Source organism: Prunus avium, chromosome 7 (genome assembly GCF_965620075.1).
Source record: "Prunus avium chromosome 7, drPruAviu1.hap1.1, whole genome shotgun sequence".
NCBI lineage: Eukaryota > Viridiplantae > Streptophyta > Magnoliopsida > Rosales > Rosaceae > Prunus > Prunus avium.
This window is the reverse complement of record NC_142290.1, coordinates 35,334,521-35,354,298: the sequence shown is the minus strand read 5'-3', so window position 1 is coordinate 35,354,298 and position 19,778 is coordinate 35,334,521. Positions and strand designations below refer to the sequence as shown.

General features: G+C 37.6%; 3 protein-coding genes and 1 pseudogene across 5 annotated transcripts; 3 read left to right on the top strand and 1 right to left on the bottom strand.

Annotated features, from left to right (window-relative positions):
- Window positions 1-98: 98 nt before the first annotated feature.
- On the bottom strand, window positions 99-4,309 carry LOC110749160 (O-fucosyltransferase family protein). The gene is made up of 9 exons (XM_021949193.2): window positions 3,529-4,309; window positions 3,179-3,325; window positions 2,908-2,980; window positions 2,694-2,764; window positions 2,515-2,603; window positions 2,240-2,372; window positions 1,681-1,913; window positions 953-1,429; window positions 99-823 (listed from the first exon to the last, which is right to left on the bottom strand). Exons 1-9 carry the CDS (start codon window positions 4,030-4,032, stop codon window positions 622-624), a joined length of 1,929 nt encoding a protein of 642 aa, XP_021804885.1. The 5' UTR covers window positions 4,033-4,309; the 3' UTR covers window positions 99-621.
- Window positions 4,310-6,159: 1,850 nt separating this feature from the next.
- On the top strand, window positions 6,160-8,055 carry LOC148293388 (uncharacterized; annotated as a pseudogene).
- A 1,800-nt stretch (window positions 8,056-9,855) lies between these two features.
- LOC110749179 (F-box/LRR protein) lies at window positions 9,856-15,019 on the top strand. The gene is made up of 6 exons (XM_021949212.2): window positions 9,856-11,808; window positions 12,602-13,035; window positions 13,172-13,333; window positions 13,719-13,794; window positions 14,116-14,271; window positions 14,411-15,019. The coding sequence occupies exons 1-6, from the start codon at window positions 10,039-10,041 to the stop codon at window positions 14,543-14,545; spliced, it is 2,733 nt and encodes a 910-aa protein (XP_021804904.2). The 5' UTR covers window positions 9,856-10,038; the 3' UTR covers window positions 14,546-15,019.
- A 1,274-nt stretch (window positions 15,020-16,293) lies between these two features.
- On the top strand, window positions 16,294-19,728 carry LOC110749210 (uncharacterized). 3 transcript variants are annotated; one of them, XM_021949269.2, is made up of 8 exons: window positions 16,294-16,506; window positions 16,665-17,147; window positions 17,250-17,405; window positions 17,524-17,634; window positions 17,971-18,018; window positions 18,100-18,545; window positions 18,630-18,831; window positions 19,590-19,728. In XM_021949269.2, the coding sequence occupies exons 1-8, from the start codon at window positions 16,446-16,448 to the stop codon at window positions 19,646-19,648; spliced, it is 1,566 nt and encodes a 521-aa protein (XP_021804961.1). In that variant the 5' UTR covers window positions 16,294-16,445; the 3' UTR covers window positions 19,649-19,728. The 3 variants fall into 3 exon arrangements, with proteins under 3 accessions (XP_021804961.1, XP_021804958.1, XP_088100225.1); XM_021949266.2 differs by having other exon boundaries at window positions 18,630-19,234; window positions 19,590-19,721; XM_088244099.1 differs by lacking the exon at window positions 19,590-19,728 and having other exon boundaries at window positions 18,630-19,468.
- Window positions 19,729-19,778: the final 50 nt, after the last annotated feature.

The window sequence follows — 19,778 nt, the reverse complement described above, 5'->3', positions numbered from 1 at the left end:
TATTATGGTTTCATCAGGACAAAAGAAAAAAAAATCCTCAAGGTACAGCTACAAGAAGAGAGGATAGATGATCAGTCATGATAAGGAAAAGATGCTGGTTAGAAAATTGATATTCTTTGAATTATATTTTTGTACTACTGCACATTCCATTCAGTATCATCCCTTGTATTCCTATCGATTTTTCGAACTTCATGATACATTAAACCCCAACATCCCACGCCCCTCCTAAAAAAAAATGTTTTGAACGAAAAAAGGAAAATTAATAGCAAAAGAAAACACCAGTGTTCTTTAACGGTTGTGGTACAGTGGTAAGGAGGTTTCTCTATGTGTTTTGTTGTATCGATCTTTACTTTCCAGTAGTGGTAATGTACACCTGACTTCTGTGTTCACCCTCAGATTAGGCTGCAACAACTTCTGGTCTATGTTCCACACTGCTCCGGGATTTTTTTTACCCTGGTGAGCACAGCACGTACACTTGCCGACCAACCAACCTACCAATTCTCTTTCAAAATTGAAATTTATGATTTCCAATTCGTCCGAAATAATGGCAACACACACCTTGATGTTTTTGCATGCTCTGATCTCACACCATGAAATAATGCAAAACCTGTTAGCTGGCCTCTACTTTTTCCATCTTGAGTCGCAAATACAGCCTGGAAAAGGATTTGCATAAAAGCTTTCCTCCAGCTTTGGAAACTCTCCTGGCTCCCTCAAATATGGAGCTCCAACTCTGTCTATGTGAAGCTTTTTCACTTTCGAACTAAATTTCTTCCAAGAGATTTTTCCTTCATCAAACTCATCAACAAGTTTAACAAAATTCATCCTGCATCAACAATGAAATGACAATTATGGTATGCTGTCATGAAAGAAAACTCAAAATAGATATAATAAATAAAAAACCACAGTATCAACATGCTAAAAGCAGTTGTGAGAATATAGGTTATAAAATTACCTGTCTGGATTGATGGTCTTCTTAAAATTCTCAAAGCGCCTATGACCTTGCACAGCTTTTGCCATGTTTCCATCATAAGTATAAAGAAAAACATCACTCTGTAAAGCAACAACATAGTCTATGCCAGCCAACATGTTCTGATGATTCTTGTATGGACTCAGCTCTTCTTCTGTCGCGAGAGTGGAATGGGAGAAGATGTGGGGGAAGTCATCCTCAAGATATTGCATACTTCCATTCCCATAAGCTTCACCAGCTACCAAGTAAATCCTGGTGCTGGATGGGAAACCCAACCCCCTGAGCAGAAGTGAAGTCTCCCTAGGGGTCAATGGGCATCCCCCAAGCAACCTTCTCTCTGTCCCATTAATCTCTTTCTCCTTCCAGTGACTGACTTCATAGCGCATGCTCTGTAGTTCATCATCCTCTTCTGCTGTCAAACTATGACTGCAGCCCGTAAATGCAAGCATATCCTTCTCATACCTGTAGTAAATATATAGAGATTACAATCTGTATAAAAGGAGGGAGACAAGTTTAAAATAAATTGCTTCAATCACCCTACATTTCAAAGAAAAGAAACAAAAACCTACTTTTACTAATGCAAATCCATTATATATTGCAGTATAAATATTTATTACAAGGCCTCTTGATCTCTGAAAGATGACTCACGCCATACACACCAAAAGAGTAAAATCGTCCATCTAATATTAAATTATGAAATTATCAAGACTTGCCTCAAATGGAGAGCAAGATAAGGGCCTCCATTCTGCCTCATTCTAGAAACTAAGGTTTTTCCAATCTCTTCTATTGGAGCTGAATATTTCAATGCCCTGTAATTCACGCGACACCTCAGCCTTTGAATGGAACTTGGGATGCCATTGTTGGAAATCCGAGAATCGGTATGAGTGAAATAGATAACTTTGTGCTGCTTCAACAGTGGGAGGACCTCCGACTTATAATAACTAGCCTGGACAGAAGAATGCAAATCAGCTGACAATACTTAAGTTAACAAATGGTAACAAATTATATGAGATACGTTGGGATAACAGTTAAGCATAGCCACTCATATGCATTGAATGGAGCACACTTGTGCATCTAATAACCAAACATTTGGATCTCTTTGTAACACTTCTGTTTCTTGGGCTGCATGTGTGCCTTACAAGCATGTAACCCAGTGTGTGCAGACTGCAGAGAGAACACAACACCGCATCCCTAATGAATGCGCATCCCATGTTCGTCTACCAATATTGAAGAAATAAGCACTATTATAGGATATATGACTTTGTTATCGACCTTAGACCAAGATATTGGTGTTTTGTTGAAAGGCTCGATTCCAGCATAGGCAGGGGGTAATGTCTCAACTATGTGGATATCATCCTTCAGTGTCTCAATGAAGTGTTGCCAATCAAACAGATCTTTAAAACCACTGCAAGTAAATATGAAATAATTAGTTCAGAGAAAATCACTGGAAAAACTTGAATGCATGCCATCCGGAGCATAAGGAAACTCAAATAACTTTATGAGACATTTCAGCAGATCAATCCAGTTTCAGAACTACAGAAACAAACCTCTCATCAGCCCAGTAGGAGGTGTGATCGAGTGAAGGTAGGACAAGTGTTGCCTTCATAATCTTAGCAACAGCAACCATATCACAAATCTGCACTCTAAAATTTCCATGCATCAGACTATAGTTAATACTAATAGAATGCTAATCAGTAGAAATAATCAAAATACACAATAGACAGACCCCAAATCTCATCTGATTCAAGCCGCCGTTGGCATTTATAAGAAGGTAACCGTTGGTCATTGCATCTAGCTCTGCCAAAAGATGCAAGTGAGAGATGAGAGCATGAAAACCTCAGGTTCACAAATTGCACACACAAGGCAAAGAGAGAGAGAGAGAGAGAGAGAGAGAGAGAGAGAGAGAGAAGTACAGTTGCTTAATTGCATGTGTTACATACTTTTGTGAATTTTTGGCAATTCAATGCACTGACTGAAATTCTCACTGTTGGGTCGGGACCAGATATCTGTGTACTGAACCAGAAGTGAATTTCAGAAATGAAACAACAAATGAACTAATGAAAAAGGCTCTTTTCCTCTGTTTGGTTCTCAAGTTCAGCCATTTTTTTAGCATTTTCCATTTCCATACCCCTCAATTATTTTCAGGAAACAAAAAGAGGAAAGAGAGAAACAAATATGATCAAGAGTCAAGACATAAGATTTAAGACTTACTTCAACGCTGTTCTCTTCACCAACCACACGGTTCACACCAGACGCCATCATTAGAGTTCGTTCAACATCACTTCCTCCATCCCTATGTCCATAATCATGAGAGCTTTGATCCATCCGATTCATAAGAGTGATGGAGTTAGAATCATCCTAAAATTATAAGGCAGAATGCTCAGTAGAAATTAAAATAAAATACAACTAAGAATGAAATGCAAGAGCAATCAGATAAACAGATAAATAGACAAACAATCCAACCCAGTAGCAACAATCTCACCAAGCAGCAAGCAACACATAGAAACATACACACAAGCATACATGAATATATTCAACTAATACTGTAATATTCAACCAACCTGATTGGACCTAGAACTTTCAATAGCAGATCCAAACCACCCAGTAGCACAAATCTTTAGAATACCAAGAAACAAGCACACCCCACAAAAGGCGAAGAACATCCAATGGCCAAGCTGCTTCTTCTCCCTCAAGCCCAAGTCCACCACCACAGATCCAATAGGCTTCCTCAGAAAGCCCCTCACAGCAACTCTCTGGCTCACATGGTGGGTCTGCTTCCTTTCCAAAACCGAGTCAAACCCATCACCCGGAACCGAGTTCCCACCAATTTCAGATCTGGGCGAGTTCAGCTGGAGGTCAATTTCGTACTCTCCACTACCAAACCCAACATTGCCGCTGCTGTTATTACTGTTACTATTGCTATGAGAGCTGCCATTGTTGGCGCTGGTGTTGGGGTTGCGCTTGAACGAGTGAGCTCGGCGAGTCATTGGGCCCGAAAACCTCGGGCTGTTGACTCGCTGAGAGACGCCATCGCTTGTGTTGTGGAGGTGAAGATGATGACCCATGTCATGAAATGCTTCAAAGTTCTGCCTTTATAGTGATCAGTGATATTTAATGCTATCATTGATGGTTGGGTTGAGTTGAGATCGCCATAAACGGACCACAATGAAAGAGAAAACAGAGCAGCAGTTGCAGCCAGCCTCTCTTATCTCTCTCTTTCTCTCTCTCTTTCTCTCTTTATCTGTGATGTGTCTGCAATTCTGAAATGCGGGTTTTGTGCTATGAATGATTGAAAATGGAAAATGGGTTATGGTGGAATTTTGGCTTTGTTTATTAGGCAATGGCCAGGCCAATGGCGATGTTGACACTAAAATGCGATTAGAATATCGGATCCACCTCCATGATCCATTTTTTCCTTTTTCTTTTTTAATGTAAAATTTCCATTTTTTATCTTTCTTTTTTAATGTAAAATTTCCATTTTTTTTTTCTTTTCTATTTTAGAGGAAAAGTGTTTTATGGTTGGAGTTATGAGTAGCTAGCTAGCAATGTAAGCATGTAAGAGGAAATTCATTTTTCTTAATAAATGAAACATAATCATGAAAATTTCTTTGAGTGTTGACTTTCCTTATCAGTGACTTTTGACTTTAAAATGATTTAGTGTTTTGGATAACTAATTTTTTAGAACAAATATGAAAATAAATTTTGCCAACGTGATCTAGTCCACTGTAAAAGGGTCTTGATTTGCAGATCAAAGGTCTTAGGTTCAAATTCCCACAGCACCATAGGTGTGTGTGAGAAATCATCCTCTCTATAGTTTAAACTATCGCTTGTACTAAAAAAAAAACTATGAATTTTTTTAAAAAAGTTTGATTATAAGTTAGTATTTGAATTGTCCATATTTGATTTGGAATGTGTAATCTTGGTAAGTTCAATGTAAACCAGGAGCGGATGCACATTGGGAAGGCTGGAAATTTGGCTAGGGACGCCATGGACGACCCCTTGGATGCACACCAAGTGCTCGACGAAAGTCCCAGGTCATCAGCTATGCAGCTGTGCTGCCTTCGTTTTTTTTAAAATGAGCCTTGCCAAATGACGTCGTTTGGTCCAAGGCTCAGTCAAATTTTTTTTTTATTGACTTGGCCTCAAAACGACGTCATTTTAAGCCAAGTTTTTGAAAAAAAAAAAAAAAAAGCTCCAACACTTACCCACCCGACTTTACACAGCAGCTCTCCAAACCCTTTTTCTTCCCAATTTCACTTCTTCTCTTCCTAGCCTCTCAAACCCTAACCTCCCAACCTCCATCACAACTCTTCGCCGATGACTTAGTGCCGACACCACCACCTTGCCGCCGTCCACCACCTTGCTTGCCACCGTCCACTGCTCTTTTTTTCAACAACAAGTAAGCAAAATTTATATTAATAAATTTATAATGATAATATATATTGTTGATATTTATATTTTTTTTTTATGTAATAAAATTTATGGATATGAATATGATAATGTAAATTGATTGAGTTTATGCTTGATTGATAATGTTGATTGATTGAGTATATATTGAATATTGATTGATATTTGATATGATAATTTGGTATATGGAATATAGATTGATATGGGTTTAGGGGTATATTGAATATTGATAGAAATTAATGATTGATTGAATTAATTGTTTTGGGTTTAGGGTATATTGAATTTGGAAAAAAATTAATGATTGATTGAATTAATTGATTTGTAGATTATGGAACGATTCTTTAAAATAAAATTATCTACGGATAGTCCTTCTCCGTCTAATCCGGGTAGTTCAAATGCAAGACCAATTGAAGTAGATGAGTTATTGGCTAATCTTCAGGCAGACCCTGGACTAAGAACTCGAATGACGGATTATAGTCCTAATATTCGGGATGAAATCCTAAGAGCATATCTACAAAAGGGACCTTGTCAACCTAGAAGTTATAAATTCCCACAAACTAATCAGTCGGGAATTAATAGACGCTTCATTGCTCAATGGTTTGATGAGTATGATTGGTTGGAATATAGTATTGCTAAAGATGTTGTGTTTTGTCTTCATTGTTATCTCTTCAAGCCTAATTTTGATCAAGTGGGTGGTGATGTATTCACTGGGGTAGACTTTAATAATTGGAAGAAGGGGAAAGAAAGATTTAACTTTCATGTTGGACCGGTTGGTAGTGTTCACAACCAAGCTAGAGAAGTTGCTTACAATTTGATGCATCAAACTACACACATTGAAACAATGGTGATTAAGCAAACAAACCAAGCTCGCACGGCTTATCGTTCTTGCTTGAATGCATCACTTAAGTGCACTAGGTATTTGTTGCGACAAGGTCTTTCTTTTCATGGTCATGATGAAAGTGCACAATCAAGTAATAAGGGGAATTATTTAGAGCTTTTGCAATTTCTTGCAGATCATGATGAAAAAGTTAAGGCCGTTGTGTTGGAAAATGCTCCGGGCAATTTAAAGTTAATAGCTCCTTCAATTCAAAAGGATCTTGTCAATGCTTGTGCCAAAGAAACCATTGGTCTTATCTTGAGTGATGTAAAAGATAGATATTTTTCAATAATGGTGGATGAAGCACGTGATGTTTCAATAAAGGAGCAAATGGCGATGGTGTTGCGTTATGTGAACGACAAAGGACAAATAATTGAAAGGTTTGTGGGGGGTTCAACATGTAACCGACACTACTTCAAGTGCACTAAAGGAAGCCATTGATGAATTCTTTTCTTCCGCGAATTTGAGCTTTTCCAAGCTACGAGGACAAGGTTATGATGGAGCTAGTAATATGAGAGGTGAGTTCAATGGCCTTAAAATGAAGATTTTGAGAAAACAACCTTGTGCATTTTATGTTCATTGCTTTGCTCATCAACTTCAACTAGCTCTTGTTGTCATAGCAAAGAAAAACATTGATGTCAACTTTTTTTTCACAATGACTAATAGTTTGGTTAATGTTGTTGGAGCATCTTGTAAGCGTCGTGATGCACTTAGAGCACAATACCAAGAAGAGCTTGTGAAAGCTTTTGAAAATGATTGTTTTATAACGGGGCGAGGCTTAAATCAATAAACTATTCTCAAACGTGCCGGTGATACAAGATGGAACTCACATTATGGTACGTTGATTAGTATCATTTCTATGTTCCCATCTGTGGTGAATGTGCTTCAAATGATTATTGATGATAATCCTAATGATAGTTCGGGTGAAGCTTATAAGTTAAGAAGAGAAATACAATCTTTTGAGTTTGTGTTTCACTTGTTTTTAATGAAAGCTTTATTGGGAATAACAAATACTTTGTCTCTAGTATTGCAAAAGAAAGATCAAGACATTGTGAATGCAGTGAGTTTAGTGAAAACATGCAAGGAAAACCTACAGTTGATGAGGGATACTAAGTTTGAAGAATTGGTTGAGCAAGCTTCTTCGTTTTGTGACAAATACGATATTACAATTCCTACCAAGGATGAGGAATATGTAATTCCAGGGAGATCACGGCGTAATGCTCCAATGAAGATGAATTATCATCGTTATCATGTGGAGATCTTTATTCATGTAATTGATGGGCAACTTGCAGAATTAAATGATCGCTTCAACGAGGTAAGTACTGAGTTACTTACTTGTTTGGCATGCTTGAGTCCGAAAAATAACTTTGTAGCTTTTCACAAACGAAGGTTAGTTCGTATTGCTCAATTTTATCCTCAAGATTTTTCGAATCAAGACTTATTGATGCTTGAAGATCAACTTGGTGTTTATATTCATCATATGCATTCGAGTAGTGATTTTTCTCAATTGGAAATGATTAGTAGTCTTGCGGAAAAAATGGTAGAGAAAGGAATGCATGAAATATTTCCTTATGTGTATTTGCTTCTTACATTGGCTTTAGTTTTACCGGTTGCAACCGCTTCAGTGGAGAGGGCATTTTCCGCCATGAATATTATTAAAAATCCACTTCGCAACAGAATGGGAGATCAATGGTTGAATGATAGCTTGATTGTTTACATTGAGAGAGATGTTTTTGCTTGTATTGATAACGAAGCTATAATGCAACGTTTTCAAAATATGAAAACTTGTCGTGGACAATTGTAACTTGTATTATTGGTTTTGTTATGAATTATGAATGGAAGTACTATTTTTCTATCCTTTTAGTATTATTTCCTTTGTAAAAAATTTCTGAACTTTTACACTGTGACCCCTTGGCCACATAATCCTGGATCCACCACTGATGTAAACCCTCCCAAATTCCCAAAATTGTTTAGACAAGATTTCTTGTTAGATCAATATGATAATAAAATATTTTTTTTTATAAAAAGTCCCATTCATTTATTTTCTTTTATCAAAATGGCCATTCATTTTGCGTTTATAATTATTGTTTAGAAAGAGATACCATATGATCTAAGTCACAATGGTCCAAATGGGATGACAAGAAGAGCCTAGACATTTCTGGACGATGTCTTCTCTATTATTTTTATTTATTGTTTTTATTTGAACATATTTTGTATACTAACTTATATTCACTAGTGTAATATGTTCACAAGTGTAACATTTATAAAGAATTGAAAGGGACATCTTTGAATTATGTTCTACACGGAAAAGAACACAATATCTTATATTGAAGATAGTCTTCAGATCTATAAATTGAACATTTGTCTCATAATGCGTTGTCATTTTCCTATTAGAGTTTTGTGATTTTTTTTCTTTCATGTTGCACACTTTTACTATTATTCCCGTCGTATTGTTTTATTAATTAAGAAATTGTAACATTAAAACTAAAAACCGAGATCACGTAAGATTATCATCTTCTTTTTTTAACACAAGCGATATAACTAGCGGGAGGGGGTTTTTTACGCACACACACTATCAAGATGTCGTAAAGATTCAAATCTCAGACCATGAATTTGCAAGTAAAAGTCATTTTTCACTATGCTATACCCATTGATAATGTCATCTAATTTTCAAGCAAATTCTATCATGATTATAAACAAATCAAGTTATTAGCTTTTTGAATAAAGATGATAAAGACAGTATGCATGCCCAGTTGGAATGATAGGCCTCGGTCCTCCCTAATACTTTTTCAGCCAACCAATGCTGACTTTTTTTACTTATTATGCCACCACACGCTTATAACTATTGTGTTGAGGGAGAGGGGTTTCCGAGTCATTTTATTTAAGTGCTTTAGAAGGAAGTTTCCATTTAAGAAATTTCTACGCGGCGAAGATTAACTGTCGTTTGTGGTTTAGAAAATTCATACTAGTTAGGTAGGTGACGGGACATGATATAAAATTTTGAAAATATCAGCGAAATATTGCTTATAATTTAATTTGTTAATTTGTTCGATATATTGATTGATAACACACTGTTAATTTATCGTGATAATTTCAGTGACATGATTCATTTTGGTAGAAATAAAAACGACGAAAAGGAATGCTTCAACATGATGTGATGTGAGTGCAAGCTACTAACAATTATACATAATACTACTTTTGTGTGAGTCGAATTAGATATCAAACTCACGTTCACGTGAATCGAACTTAAAACTTATTTTAATTTAATAAAGATACAAAAAGCAAAATAGATGAAAGGAAAAAAAAAACTTTAGGAATTGAATATAAGAGATGGAAATGCATGAGAGACAATGGTGCGCCTTTGATTTATTTCACAATGCCAACAACACACGTTAATGTAATTACTAAAACTAAATCATGTGCAGACTAAAATCTGTAAAATAAACTGAGATATAAAGTTTAGGGATTTGTTTTGATTAATTTGTGAATTGTGACTATTATTATTATTTTTTTGGAAAAAAAAAAGTGAATGATGAAATAAAGAGAGGTGTAACGAAAAAAGAAAAAGAAAAGAGTTACATAGATTTGTTCTGGCGGGAAAATACAACCGGTGCAAATAAACGCGTCTCTCAAACTCACTCCCAATCCCAAACTAGCCCACTAAACCTAAGCGAAGTGTCCTCACTCGCTTCGCTCTTCCCAGTTTCTCCGATTCTCTGCCCACTTTCCATATCTGTAACCGTCATTTCGCGCCGTTTCTATATCTCTCTCTTTCCTTATCCGATCAATGACGGTTCTTAGGTCCCGCAAGATCATCGCTTCCACCAAAACGACGCCGCATAACCCCAAGTCAAGGCTCAAATTAGAGCCCTCCACGCCAGCCAAGACCCGCGAGTCCCCCAACACTATCCAATCTCCACCTCCGCCCCCACCCACCGCTTCGACTTCGACCCCTTCCTCCCAACCCCAAAACCCTAACCCTAATCCTCATTCGAACTCCAAACAGTGCTCTGTAGATTTCGGCTCCGATTCGACCTCTGTCTCGGGAGTAGCGCGGCGGCGGAGTCTCCGTCTCGCTTCAAAGTGTCCAGACTCCGATCAGAGTAAGAATCTCGCCCCAGAAAAAAGTCGCAAGAGGAGTACCGCGGGCCGTGAGAAGGGCACATGCTCAATGGCCGAGAAGGAAGTGAAAGAAAAACTTAGGGAAGAAGTTGATGATCATGTTTCGAATGGAGACGTGGGTTTTGATCTGTTTGGAAAGAGGGTTACGGTTGTGGGAGTTGAGGGAGGGACCGAGGTGATGAAGAAAGGTTTGGGAGAGGAGGTGAATGTAGAAGTTGATCAGGGCGAGAGGGGTTTCAGTGGATTAGGGTTGAGTTTAGATTTGGGAAGTTTTGGGGCCAATTGTAGTAAAGAAGAGGTGAAGAAGAAAAGGAAGTTGGAGATCGATATTAATTTTCCGGCTTTAGAATGGGAAGGGGAAGATGGAGGAAGTAAAGGGTTTTTGAGTTTGCGGTCAGGGAAGAAAGTCGCGAAGAGAGGACTGGGTGGTGGGCATAATGGAGCATTGGTGATTGATTTAGATGCTGATGAGAATGGTAAGGGAAAGTTGGGGGAGAGTGGTTTTGCATTCAATGGTGTTGATGTGGTGGAATTGGATTCGGATTCGGAAGAGGAGAGGTCTAGGGAGAATGCAGTTCAGAGTAGCAGTCCAAGAGGGAAGAGGAAGTTGAGTGATGCAATTGAAGGTGTTGCTGAAGAACTCAAGGATGATGTGATGGCCAGTGAGAATGGTATAGATAATGGCAGAAGGAGATACAGCATTGAAGAAAAAGGGAAGGGGAAATTGATTGGAGAAGTGTTGTTAGTGAATGGTAATGATGAAGCGGAATTGGGTGTGAAATCAGAAGTTTTGAGCTCAGTGGAGAATGTGGCTGCCAGCCTTATTCGTAAAAGGGAGAATGCAGGATTGCCTGACGAGAGGCAGGTAAACAACAGTAATACAAGAGAGAATGCAGCAAGTGGGAACCAGTACATGGAACGGTTTCGGGATATAGCCAGGCGAAATGCTTCTCGATTTGCTCATTTTGCTTCTGAAGAGGAAGAGGAGAATCATTTGCCTCCTCAGGTTGAAGTGGCACAGGATATCGAAGATTGGCCTGGTCCCTTTTCTACGGCCATGAAAATTATTAAAGATCGAGCAGCAAAAAATGCCCAACTGCCCTCTAAAGACCAGACCAAACCACCATTCGTTAAATGGGTTCCTAAAAGTTTTCAGGATCGTCCCCTCTCAAAGAATTTGATCCCCTCACTGCAAGATCTGTGTTTGTCCTTTCTTGCTAAGAATGCTGATGCAATTGTTTCACTGGAGGATGTGGCAGATGCTTTGAGACACCGGCTTTGTCAGATGCTCTGTGATTCTCGAAAAATGAACAGTCATTTCTTTGAGCTTCTTGTTCAAGGATTGCCAACAGAGGTTCGCTTAAGGGATTGTTCATGGATGACAGAGGAGCAGTTTACAAAATCCTTTCAGCAGTTGGATACCAGCAATTTAACTGTACGTTCTCTTATTTTGGTTGAGCTATAGTTTTGTTTATACAATATTCATTTGTATATGGTGTGTGTGATATACACTGGACCTGATATACTTATTGTCTGCTGCATTGGATTATAGTTTTTGATTCAAGGGGCAATCTTGCTATTTGTGGTATTATGTTATCATTTAACTGAAACTAAGCTTTTACCCTAAAAATTTAGAGTCTGCTTCTTTATAGTATTGATGCTTCTATTAATAGGGAGTGGAAAGAGAGCACATCTAGGTTGTCATGATCACATCCAAATGCGTAGAAAGGATAAACTGAGTGATCAGAGTTTAGTTAGAGCTTTTTATATTTTTTTTGCTGGTTTTGTTGCCACGAAGATGTAAAGCAATTATTGGTGCTGAAAGTCTACTTCTTATGGTATTGATGCTTCTGTTAAATGGGAGCAGAGGGAGAGCAAAGAATGACTGGTAACGCCAGCCTGGTGGTAGTAGAAGGAAGAGAGATTCAGGCAGCTAGGCATCAGTTTTGAGTTTGAGATTCTTATTTTGTCATATTCACAGATAAATCTAGAGAAAGTTGAGCTCTCGAGAATTCTAATCACTTAAAGGTTTCAATGTTATCCTGATAAACATAGCTTAGCAGCCTGCATTTATGTTTTAAACAAGGAATAATTTCTCATTGGAAGCCATATCTGTTGCTTTATTAGTAACATGGAAGTTCATTCTTCGTTGAGTGTAAACTTGCAGTTTCTTGTCTAGTAATTTGATCAATTTTTATAAGCTGGATATTTATTCTTTGGTGAATCAGGTGCTACAACTTGACCAGTGTGGGCGCTGTGTGGCAGATTATATATTGCATTCTACCTTGGCTCGGTCATCAAATTGCTTGCCTGCACTAACCACTTTATCCCTAAGTGGTGCATGCCGTCTTTCAGATGTTGGGCTTAGTGCACTTGTTTCTTCTGCCCCTGCACTAAGATCTCTAAATCTCAGCCAGTGCTCCCTTCTCACTTCCTCAAGTATCAGCACTTTAGCTGACTCATTAGGATCAGTTCTGAGGGAACTATATCTAAATGATTGCCAAGGAATTGATGCTCTGCTTATTCTTCCAGCATTAAAGAAGCTTGAACATTTGGAGGTATTGTGGCTAGGAGGCCTTGAAAAAGTTTGCGATGATTTTATTAAGGAATTTGTTACTGCTCGTGGTCAGAGTTTGAAGGAACTTGTTTTGACTGATTGTGGGTAAGTTTTTTTTTTTTTTTTTTTGACACATCTATATGTGCAACTTTTGCAATAAATATGTGTTTGCCATCTTTTAAGAGTTCCATTGATTTATTGTTGTTTTCTACTGAAGCTGGTTGGTTTTAATTTGGTGCAGAAAATTAACAGATTCTTCTGTGAAAGTCATAGCTGAAACCTGTACGGGGTTATGCGCACTTGATCTTGTTAACTTGCACAAATTGACAGATTTGACCTTAGGATATCTTGCAAATGGTTGCCGAGAAATTCAAACATTAAAGCTTTGTAGAAATGCATTCAGGTGCTTACCTTATTAAATATGTTAAGTTATTATTCAGTTTCCTCAAAGCAAATATGATGCATTATTAACTTTATTTATGATGCGGTTTGTTTTTGCTACATTAGTGCAATGTTATTACAGACTTTCTGCTTAGACAGTGCATATTACTAATAAGAATTTAGTATGAGACTCAATGGAGTTTTTGTTAGTTGCACTGACCTTTGATGAGTTTTCTGGGTTATATTGTTGACTGCCATTGACTCGTTAACAGAACATATATATATATATATATATATCTATTCTTATATTTCTGATGTGATTTTAGGTTAATTTTGATGCTCACTGCACACAGTGGGCATTCCTTTGAGTGATAAACTTACAGAACAATCTTTTTCCCTTGTGACAGTGATGAAGCTATTGCTGCTTTTCTGGAAACTTCTGGAGAGTGTTTAACAGAACTTTCACTCAATAATATCAAGAAGGTAAATCTTTGCTCTCTCTCTCTCTCTCTCACACACACACACACACACACATCTCTTATAAGAACAGGAATACACACATGTTCACATGTGAATTAGTATGTGCCCACCCACCGATGCACTCGTGCACTCACACTGTAAAACATCTTTTTGTATGCAAAAAATTGCCAGAACCAAAGGTGGGGTTTGACTGTGAGAATCTGTTTGCCACTTGATTGGGCTGTAGCCCTTAGGTTAAATGGGCATGTGGGAGCCTGGTCTACGTAGCCATAACTAGTAGTTCCTACATTATGAATATGGACCGCGTTTGTTTATTATTTCCAGGTTGGGTACAACACAGCCATATCACTTGCCAAACGTTCAAGGAAGTTGCATACTCTGGATCTATCTTGGTGCCGGAATTTGACAGATGAGGCCCTGGGTTTAATTGCGGACAGCTGCCTATCATTGAGGATACTGAAACTTTTTGGATGCACTCAGGTACATATGTTCAGTGTTTGTTGTGTCTTGAAACTCTGTAGGAGGTTTAATGAAATTTAATAGAATGTATTTAAGATGGTTCTTTCCAAATCAATTTATTAAGAATATATTTAAAAATGTCAAATGGTGCTCTTTGCAGTTGACAAATACTTTTCTGGATGGCCACTCAAATCCAGAGGTGAAAGTCATTGGCTTGAAAGTTTCTGCAATATTAGAACATGTCAAGGTGCCCGATCCTCACGAAGGTCCATTGCGCTATTCATCCGTCTCTTGAGTTTAATCCGAGTTTGGGTCACTGACGCAATAGGCATCCCTGTGGAAACTATATTGAGTTCAATCAGCTATGAAGATGCTCGATATATTTGTCATCTAGAAACAACCTTTTTGCCCTCTAGCTTATGTAGCCCAATCCATTTACTTTTGTAAAGTGAATGCAGAATTTGCCTTGCACGTATAATCAAACATGAAGTGTAAAGTGGAAAGATCGATATTTTGGGTAGCATTTCATATCAGTCAAGTGGGAATTCTTTCTTCCACGCACCTTCGGTGGATGGATTCTTTTCTTTTCTTTTCTTTTCTTCGAGACAAAGAAAGAATGACAAAGAAAGAACAGGAATTCTTTCTCCCTCTCACTTTCGGTGGTGGTTGAATTATGTTATTTTCTTTTCTATTTTTGTAAATTGGGAATGACGTGTGGAGAAGGTAAATGTGAATGGGAAGTTGAACTTAAAAGAGCCTCTTCGAAAAATTGTTGGTATGGGTTACCGGCGGGTTTATATTTTAGAATATAGTATTAATGAATAAAATACGTGTTATAATTTTTTTTGTTGAAATTTTTTGGAATTGTATTCATAATTTAACCAAAAAAACAACTGGTCACAAACATCAAAATGAAGACAATTTAGGACTCCTCCGAATACATGATATAATATTAATGAATAAAATGCGTCTTATAATATGAATAGGCAGAGTACGTTATATAATATATTAATGAATAAAATATGCGTTATAATATGAATGGGCAGAATACATGATATAATATATTAATGAATAAAATATGTGTTATAGTATAAATGGACATCATAATATAATATTAATGAATAAAATATGTGTTAAATATGAATGGAGAAACTATAGAGGCTACTACCTCACCGAACATTGACACGTGGACATGAAAGTAAAAGGCTTTATTGACAGCAAGGCAACGGCATCTTCTAACCTCAACTGGATTCTTGTACCGAAATCAAAAGATCTATTTTTCTTCTCTCTTTGGGTCAAGAAGATCGAACTTGATCAAACCAAAAGGCAGGGGCTCCTCAAAATTCAGTTAACATAGAGCAAAACCAGAAGACAAGCCAAATGATCGTTAAAGCTCCTCAAAATTCTCCCTGGTTTTTAAGCCAATTATTTTTCTGGTTTAAATTTAATCGTTGATTTATAATCAAGATCTGCATGTAATTGTTGACGCAAAGGCTAAGGAGGGGCGGTGAATGAGTCTAATTTTTCTCCACATTAGAAAGGGCCTCCGCCAACACTGCGAGGACGCCGGAATCTCGCCGACTAGAAGATGCAGACTTGCAATTCTTCGTAAACTTTTAAGCAATTTCATATTGTTCTTGATTATTAAGAACAATAGACCAACAATTTCCCTTAAAAACTACACAAAAACAATTTCCCTTCAGGAATTTGCAGAGTTCAAAGAATAAAAATTCATACAAGTACTGAAGAAATTTAATGACATCTGATTTCTATCAAAACCTCAAGGATGAAGAGCGATAACCCAAACGGTCTACAGCGTGACGACGCGTGTCAATATTAGTGAGGTGTCAGAAAACTATTGTTTGTAGAACCACGTCACCTATACTACGGTAGTAGTCTATAATTTCTCATATCAATGAGCTGTGCGAGGTACTAGCACTAGGAACTAATAGTAAAAGTAAAAGTAAAGGTAAAAGTAAAAGTAAAGGTAAAAGTAAAAAAAGCTTCGACCAAAAAAAAAAAAGCATCCATAGCCTTCGACATCTTCTGTCATCATCACATTCTGAAACCATTTTTCTCAACAACAAGAAGAAGCAAGGCATCTGGTTTCCTCAATATTAATTCAGTTGAGAGTTCAGACGAGTCATAAATATATATGTGATTATTGGAGCAGAAAAGACATACACTCATAATCAATGGCACTAATCACAACTGGTGGAAACCCATCATCTTCTGCAACTGAAGATATTGAACAATGTAAGTAGCTCATAACCCATGTTTAGGTTTTGTTTTTTATTTTGCTTTTGATTGATTTTTCTTTTTATCAAATGTTAATCAAATCATACTTCATAGATATTATTGTTTTTAAGTGAACTCTATAAATGGTTAATGCAAATTTTTATTTATTGTGGAAGTGAACTTGAATTACTACCAAGAACTGTACCGTGCTGCACTCAAAGGCAATTGGAAAGAGGCTAAGAGTTTTTTGGACAGAGATCCTGATGCTGTCAAAGCTAGGATCTCAAATTTAAAAATGACTGCACTTCATGTTGCTGCTTGTGAAGGGCACTCAGAATTTGTGGAGAATATAGTGGCACTTATGCCCGCAGGTGAACTGGCAGAACTGGATGACCTTGGCTATACAGCCCTCCACTATGCTGCCATAGGTGGAAGCCTGAGGTCTGCTAAGGCATTGTTGGCGGCGAATTCCAATTTAACGCAAGTTGTCGATAGTGAAGGAAGAACACCTCTCCTCCTGGCTGCCAGTTTGGGTTCCGAGAGTAAAGAGGTGGTGTGGTACTTGTTGTTGGTAACTACAGATGAGAAACCTGGTCAACCCTTCACTGGTCCAAGGGCTGCTTACCTTATCAATGTGCTTATTGCCTCAGGTCTCCATGGTAAAGGCCTCTCTTGTGCACACAATGTGGATCACATTGGTCTTTTTTCGCTTACCCCGTTATTATTATTTCACTGATTTGCTTTAAATGTTTCTGCAACAGAAATTTCACTGTATCTACTTGAGAAACACCCTCACTTGGCAACTGCTATTGATCATCAAGATAATAATTGCACTCCTTTATTTATTTTGGCAAGGAACCAGTCAAACTTCCTTAGTGGCAGCAGGCTTGGCTTTTGGGAAACCTGCATTTACCAATGTTATAACTTCTCTCTTATTTTATTGAATTTTACATTTCCCCAATACTTTATCTGTGCCGTTATGTTTTTCCTACTAATTTTTAAAAAGTTGCCTATCATTTTCCATTTTGGTTGCAGTTCTACCTGTTGAAGTGAACTATGGCCCACCGCGTTCAGTGAGGGCCTATGTTGGGGGACATGAAAGCGTCCAAGACCAACTGAGAATGCCAACATCAGCACAGAATAAAGGTCGGGGTTTGCAAATTCTGTATCAATATGGCTCAAGTATTATCGCATGTGAATTTAAGGTCTATGTTATGAGCTCTGTAGCGTTAAGGGTTCCTGCTTGCAATAAGATAATTTTTGTGAACTACTTTCTAGGCTGTAGTTGTACTGTCTATTGAATAAAAAGCATCAAACCTTGTCTATTTTTAAAACTGAATGCTAAAGAAAATGGATTTTCCAAATCACCTTCATAGATTTTTTGATCGATTAGAGGTGAAACTGGTTGTGTTTCTCCAAAAGGAATAGTCAGCTATCAATTTTCAGTAATTGACAATTGAATGATTTGGTTCTCTGTTGCAGTTCTTCATGGGTTAAGAAGACTGCTTTGTGGAGCTATTAAACCAATAGGTCTGGATTGGAACCTTACCCTACCAAATTTAATACTGCTAGAAGTTCTCCACTCACATCTCTTACATTTTTAACTTGCAGCATCAGCTCGTTTCAGGCAACTCCAAGATGCAAAACTTAGACATCATTGTGCAGTTGAACTAGTACAACAAATTTGCAAACAAATTTCAAAGAAGAATATTTCTGAGCGTTTGGACTATCTTTTGAAATTAGAAATCCTCAACACGGCCACCGTTAATGGGACAACTGAAATTTTAAGGACACTCCTAAATTTTTTTCCTGATTTAATTTGGGTTCGCTTCCGCAACAACAGATTTTTAGTACTCACTTATGCTATTGAACATCGTCATGAAAATCTTTTCCGTATGGTGTGTGATAAGACTGCACGAAATAAATTAATGGCTTTTGCAGTACTAGAACCGAGGGAGACCATCTTGCATCTGGCAGCAAAGTTGCCTCCCCTTTCCCAACTATCATCTATATCTGGTGCAGCTCTACAAATGCAGAGAGAGTTGCAGTGGTTCAAGGTGTTTATCCAGAAAGTTTGTCAGTTGGTATTACAAACACACATATTTGACGTTGTTAATTTTTTTTTTATTTTGTATGTTTAGGTGGTGGAGAACCTAGTTCACCCTTATTATAAGGAGTATCCAAACAAAAGTCTCGAAACTGCAAGGGAATTATTCACCAAGGAACATAAACAATTAGCTGAGAGTGGAGAGAAATGGCTAAAGGATACTTCAAATTCTTGCATGCTCGTTGCAGCTCTCGTTGCCACAGTTGTGTTTGCTGCTGCTTTTACAGCACCTGGAGGTAACAACAACGATGGAGATCCAAATTTCTTAGATAAGAACACAATCGTGTTCATGGTGTTTGCTGTTTCAGATGCAATATCTCTATTTGCTTCTTTAACTTCCCTCTTGATGTTTTTATCAATTCTAACTGCACGTTATGCCGAAGAAGATTTCCTCGAGTCATTACCAAAGAAGTTGATAATAGGTTTAGCTTCTCTCTTCATTGCTATAGCCACCATGATGGTAGCCTTTGGTGCAACTTTTACAATTGTGCTCAGCAAGAAATTCAATTGGGTTTATATCCCGATCACCTTGCTGGCCTCTTTCCCGGTGACTCTTTTCGCCTTGCTGCAGCTTCCCTTGTTTATCCAAATGGTCCGATCAACATTTGGACGGAGCATCTTTAGACCTCAAAACATTTGGTAATTCAACGAACCTATGGAAAGAAGGTGTTTGCAATTGTAAGAAGGTGTTTGCAATTGTGTTTCTTTTTGGCTCTTTTTTATGTATACCGAATACTGATCAGTGATGAAGGCAGAATCTGCATTAGATTGTCTGGAGTTTTTGGAATATAGATAAACACTTATAGCATGCACCTATGCTGTAAATAAACTACAGGACCTTCGTAATATAAATTTGGCCTTTTGCATTTGGCATCTATCTATTAAGCATACCTTTTGAGTCACTGTGGGGACATATTTGAGTTAGAAGTTCATGTCATCTATAAACATACCTTTCGAAATGTGAATGCAGTTGGTTGTTTTCTTCTACCTGCAGGTAGACTTCTTTCTTCCTTGCACTTTCAGGGGAACTTCCAAAATAAAATAAATAAATGAAAGTGACAGGAGACTCTCGTCTTTTACAAGGAGAAAGAGTGTTTTTTTGGGTCTGAATGGAGAGAGAGAGTCGTCTGTCAAAAAGCAAAAAGACAACATGTTGACCTTACCAGTCGTCCATTTTCTTTAC

What these genes read in the sequence shown, in the direction of transcription:
- LOC110749179 (XM_021949212.2), top strand. Translation starts at nt 10,039, where the DNA reads ATGACGGTTCTTAGGTCCCGCAAGATCATCGCTTCCACCAAAACGACG. An exon ending in TGGATACCAGCAATTTAACT is followed by an intron (nt 11,809 to 12,601) that starts GTACGTTCTCTT and finishes TTGGTGAATCAG; the next exon opens with GTGCTACAACTTGACCAGTG. An exon ending in AACTTTTTGGATGCACTCAG is followed by an intron (nt 14,272 to 14,410) that starts GTACATATGTTC and finishes TGCTCTTTGCAG; the next exon opens with TTGACAAATACTTTTCTGGA.
- LOC110749210 (XM_021949266.2), top strand. Translation starts at nt 16,446, where the DNA reads ATGGCACTAATCACAACTGGTGGAAACCCATCATCTTCTGCAACTGAA. An exon ending in AACTGAAGATATTGAACAAT is followed by an intron (nt 16,507 to 16,664) that starts GTAAGTAGCTCA and finishes TTATTGTGGAAG; the next exon opens with TGAACTTGAATTACTACCAA. An exon ending in GAGAGTTGCAGTGGTTCAAG is followed by an intron (nt 18,546 to 18,629) that starts GTGTTTATCCAG and finishes TTGTATGTTTAG; the next exon opens with GTGGTGGAGAACCTAGTTCA.
- LOC110749160 (XM_021949193.2), bottom strand. Translation starts at nt 4,032, where the DNA reads ATGGGTCATCATCTTCACCTCCACAACACAAGCGATGGCGTCTCTCAG. An exon ending in TCCTACTGGGCTGATGAGAG is followed by an intron (nt 2,373 to 2,514) that starts GTTTGTTTCTGT and finishes ATTTACTTGCAG; the next exon opens with TGGTTTTAAAGATCTGTTTG. An exon ending in TATCTTGCTCTCCATTTGAG is followed by an intron (nt 1,430 to 1,680) that starts GCAAGTCTTGAT and finishes TATTTACTACAG; the next exon opens with GTATGAGAAGGATATGCTTG.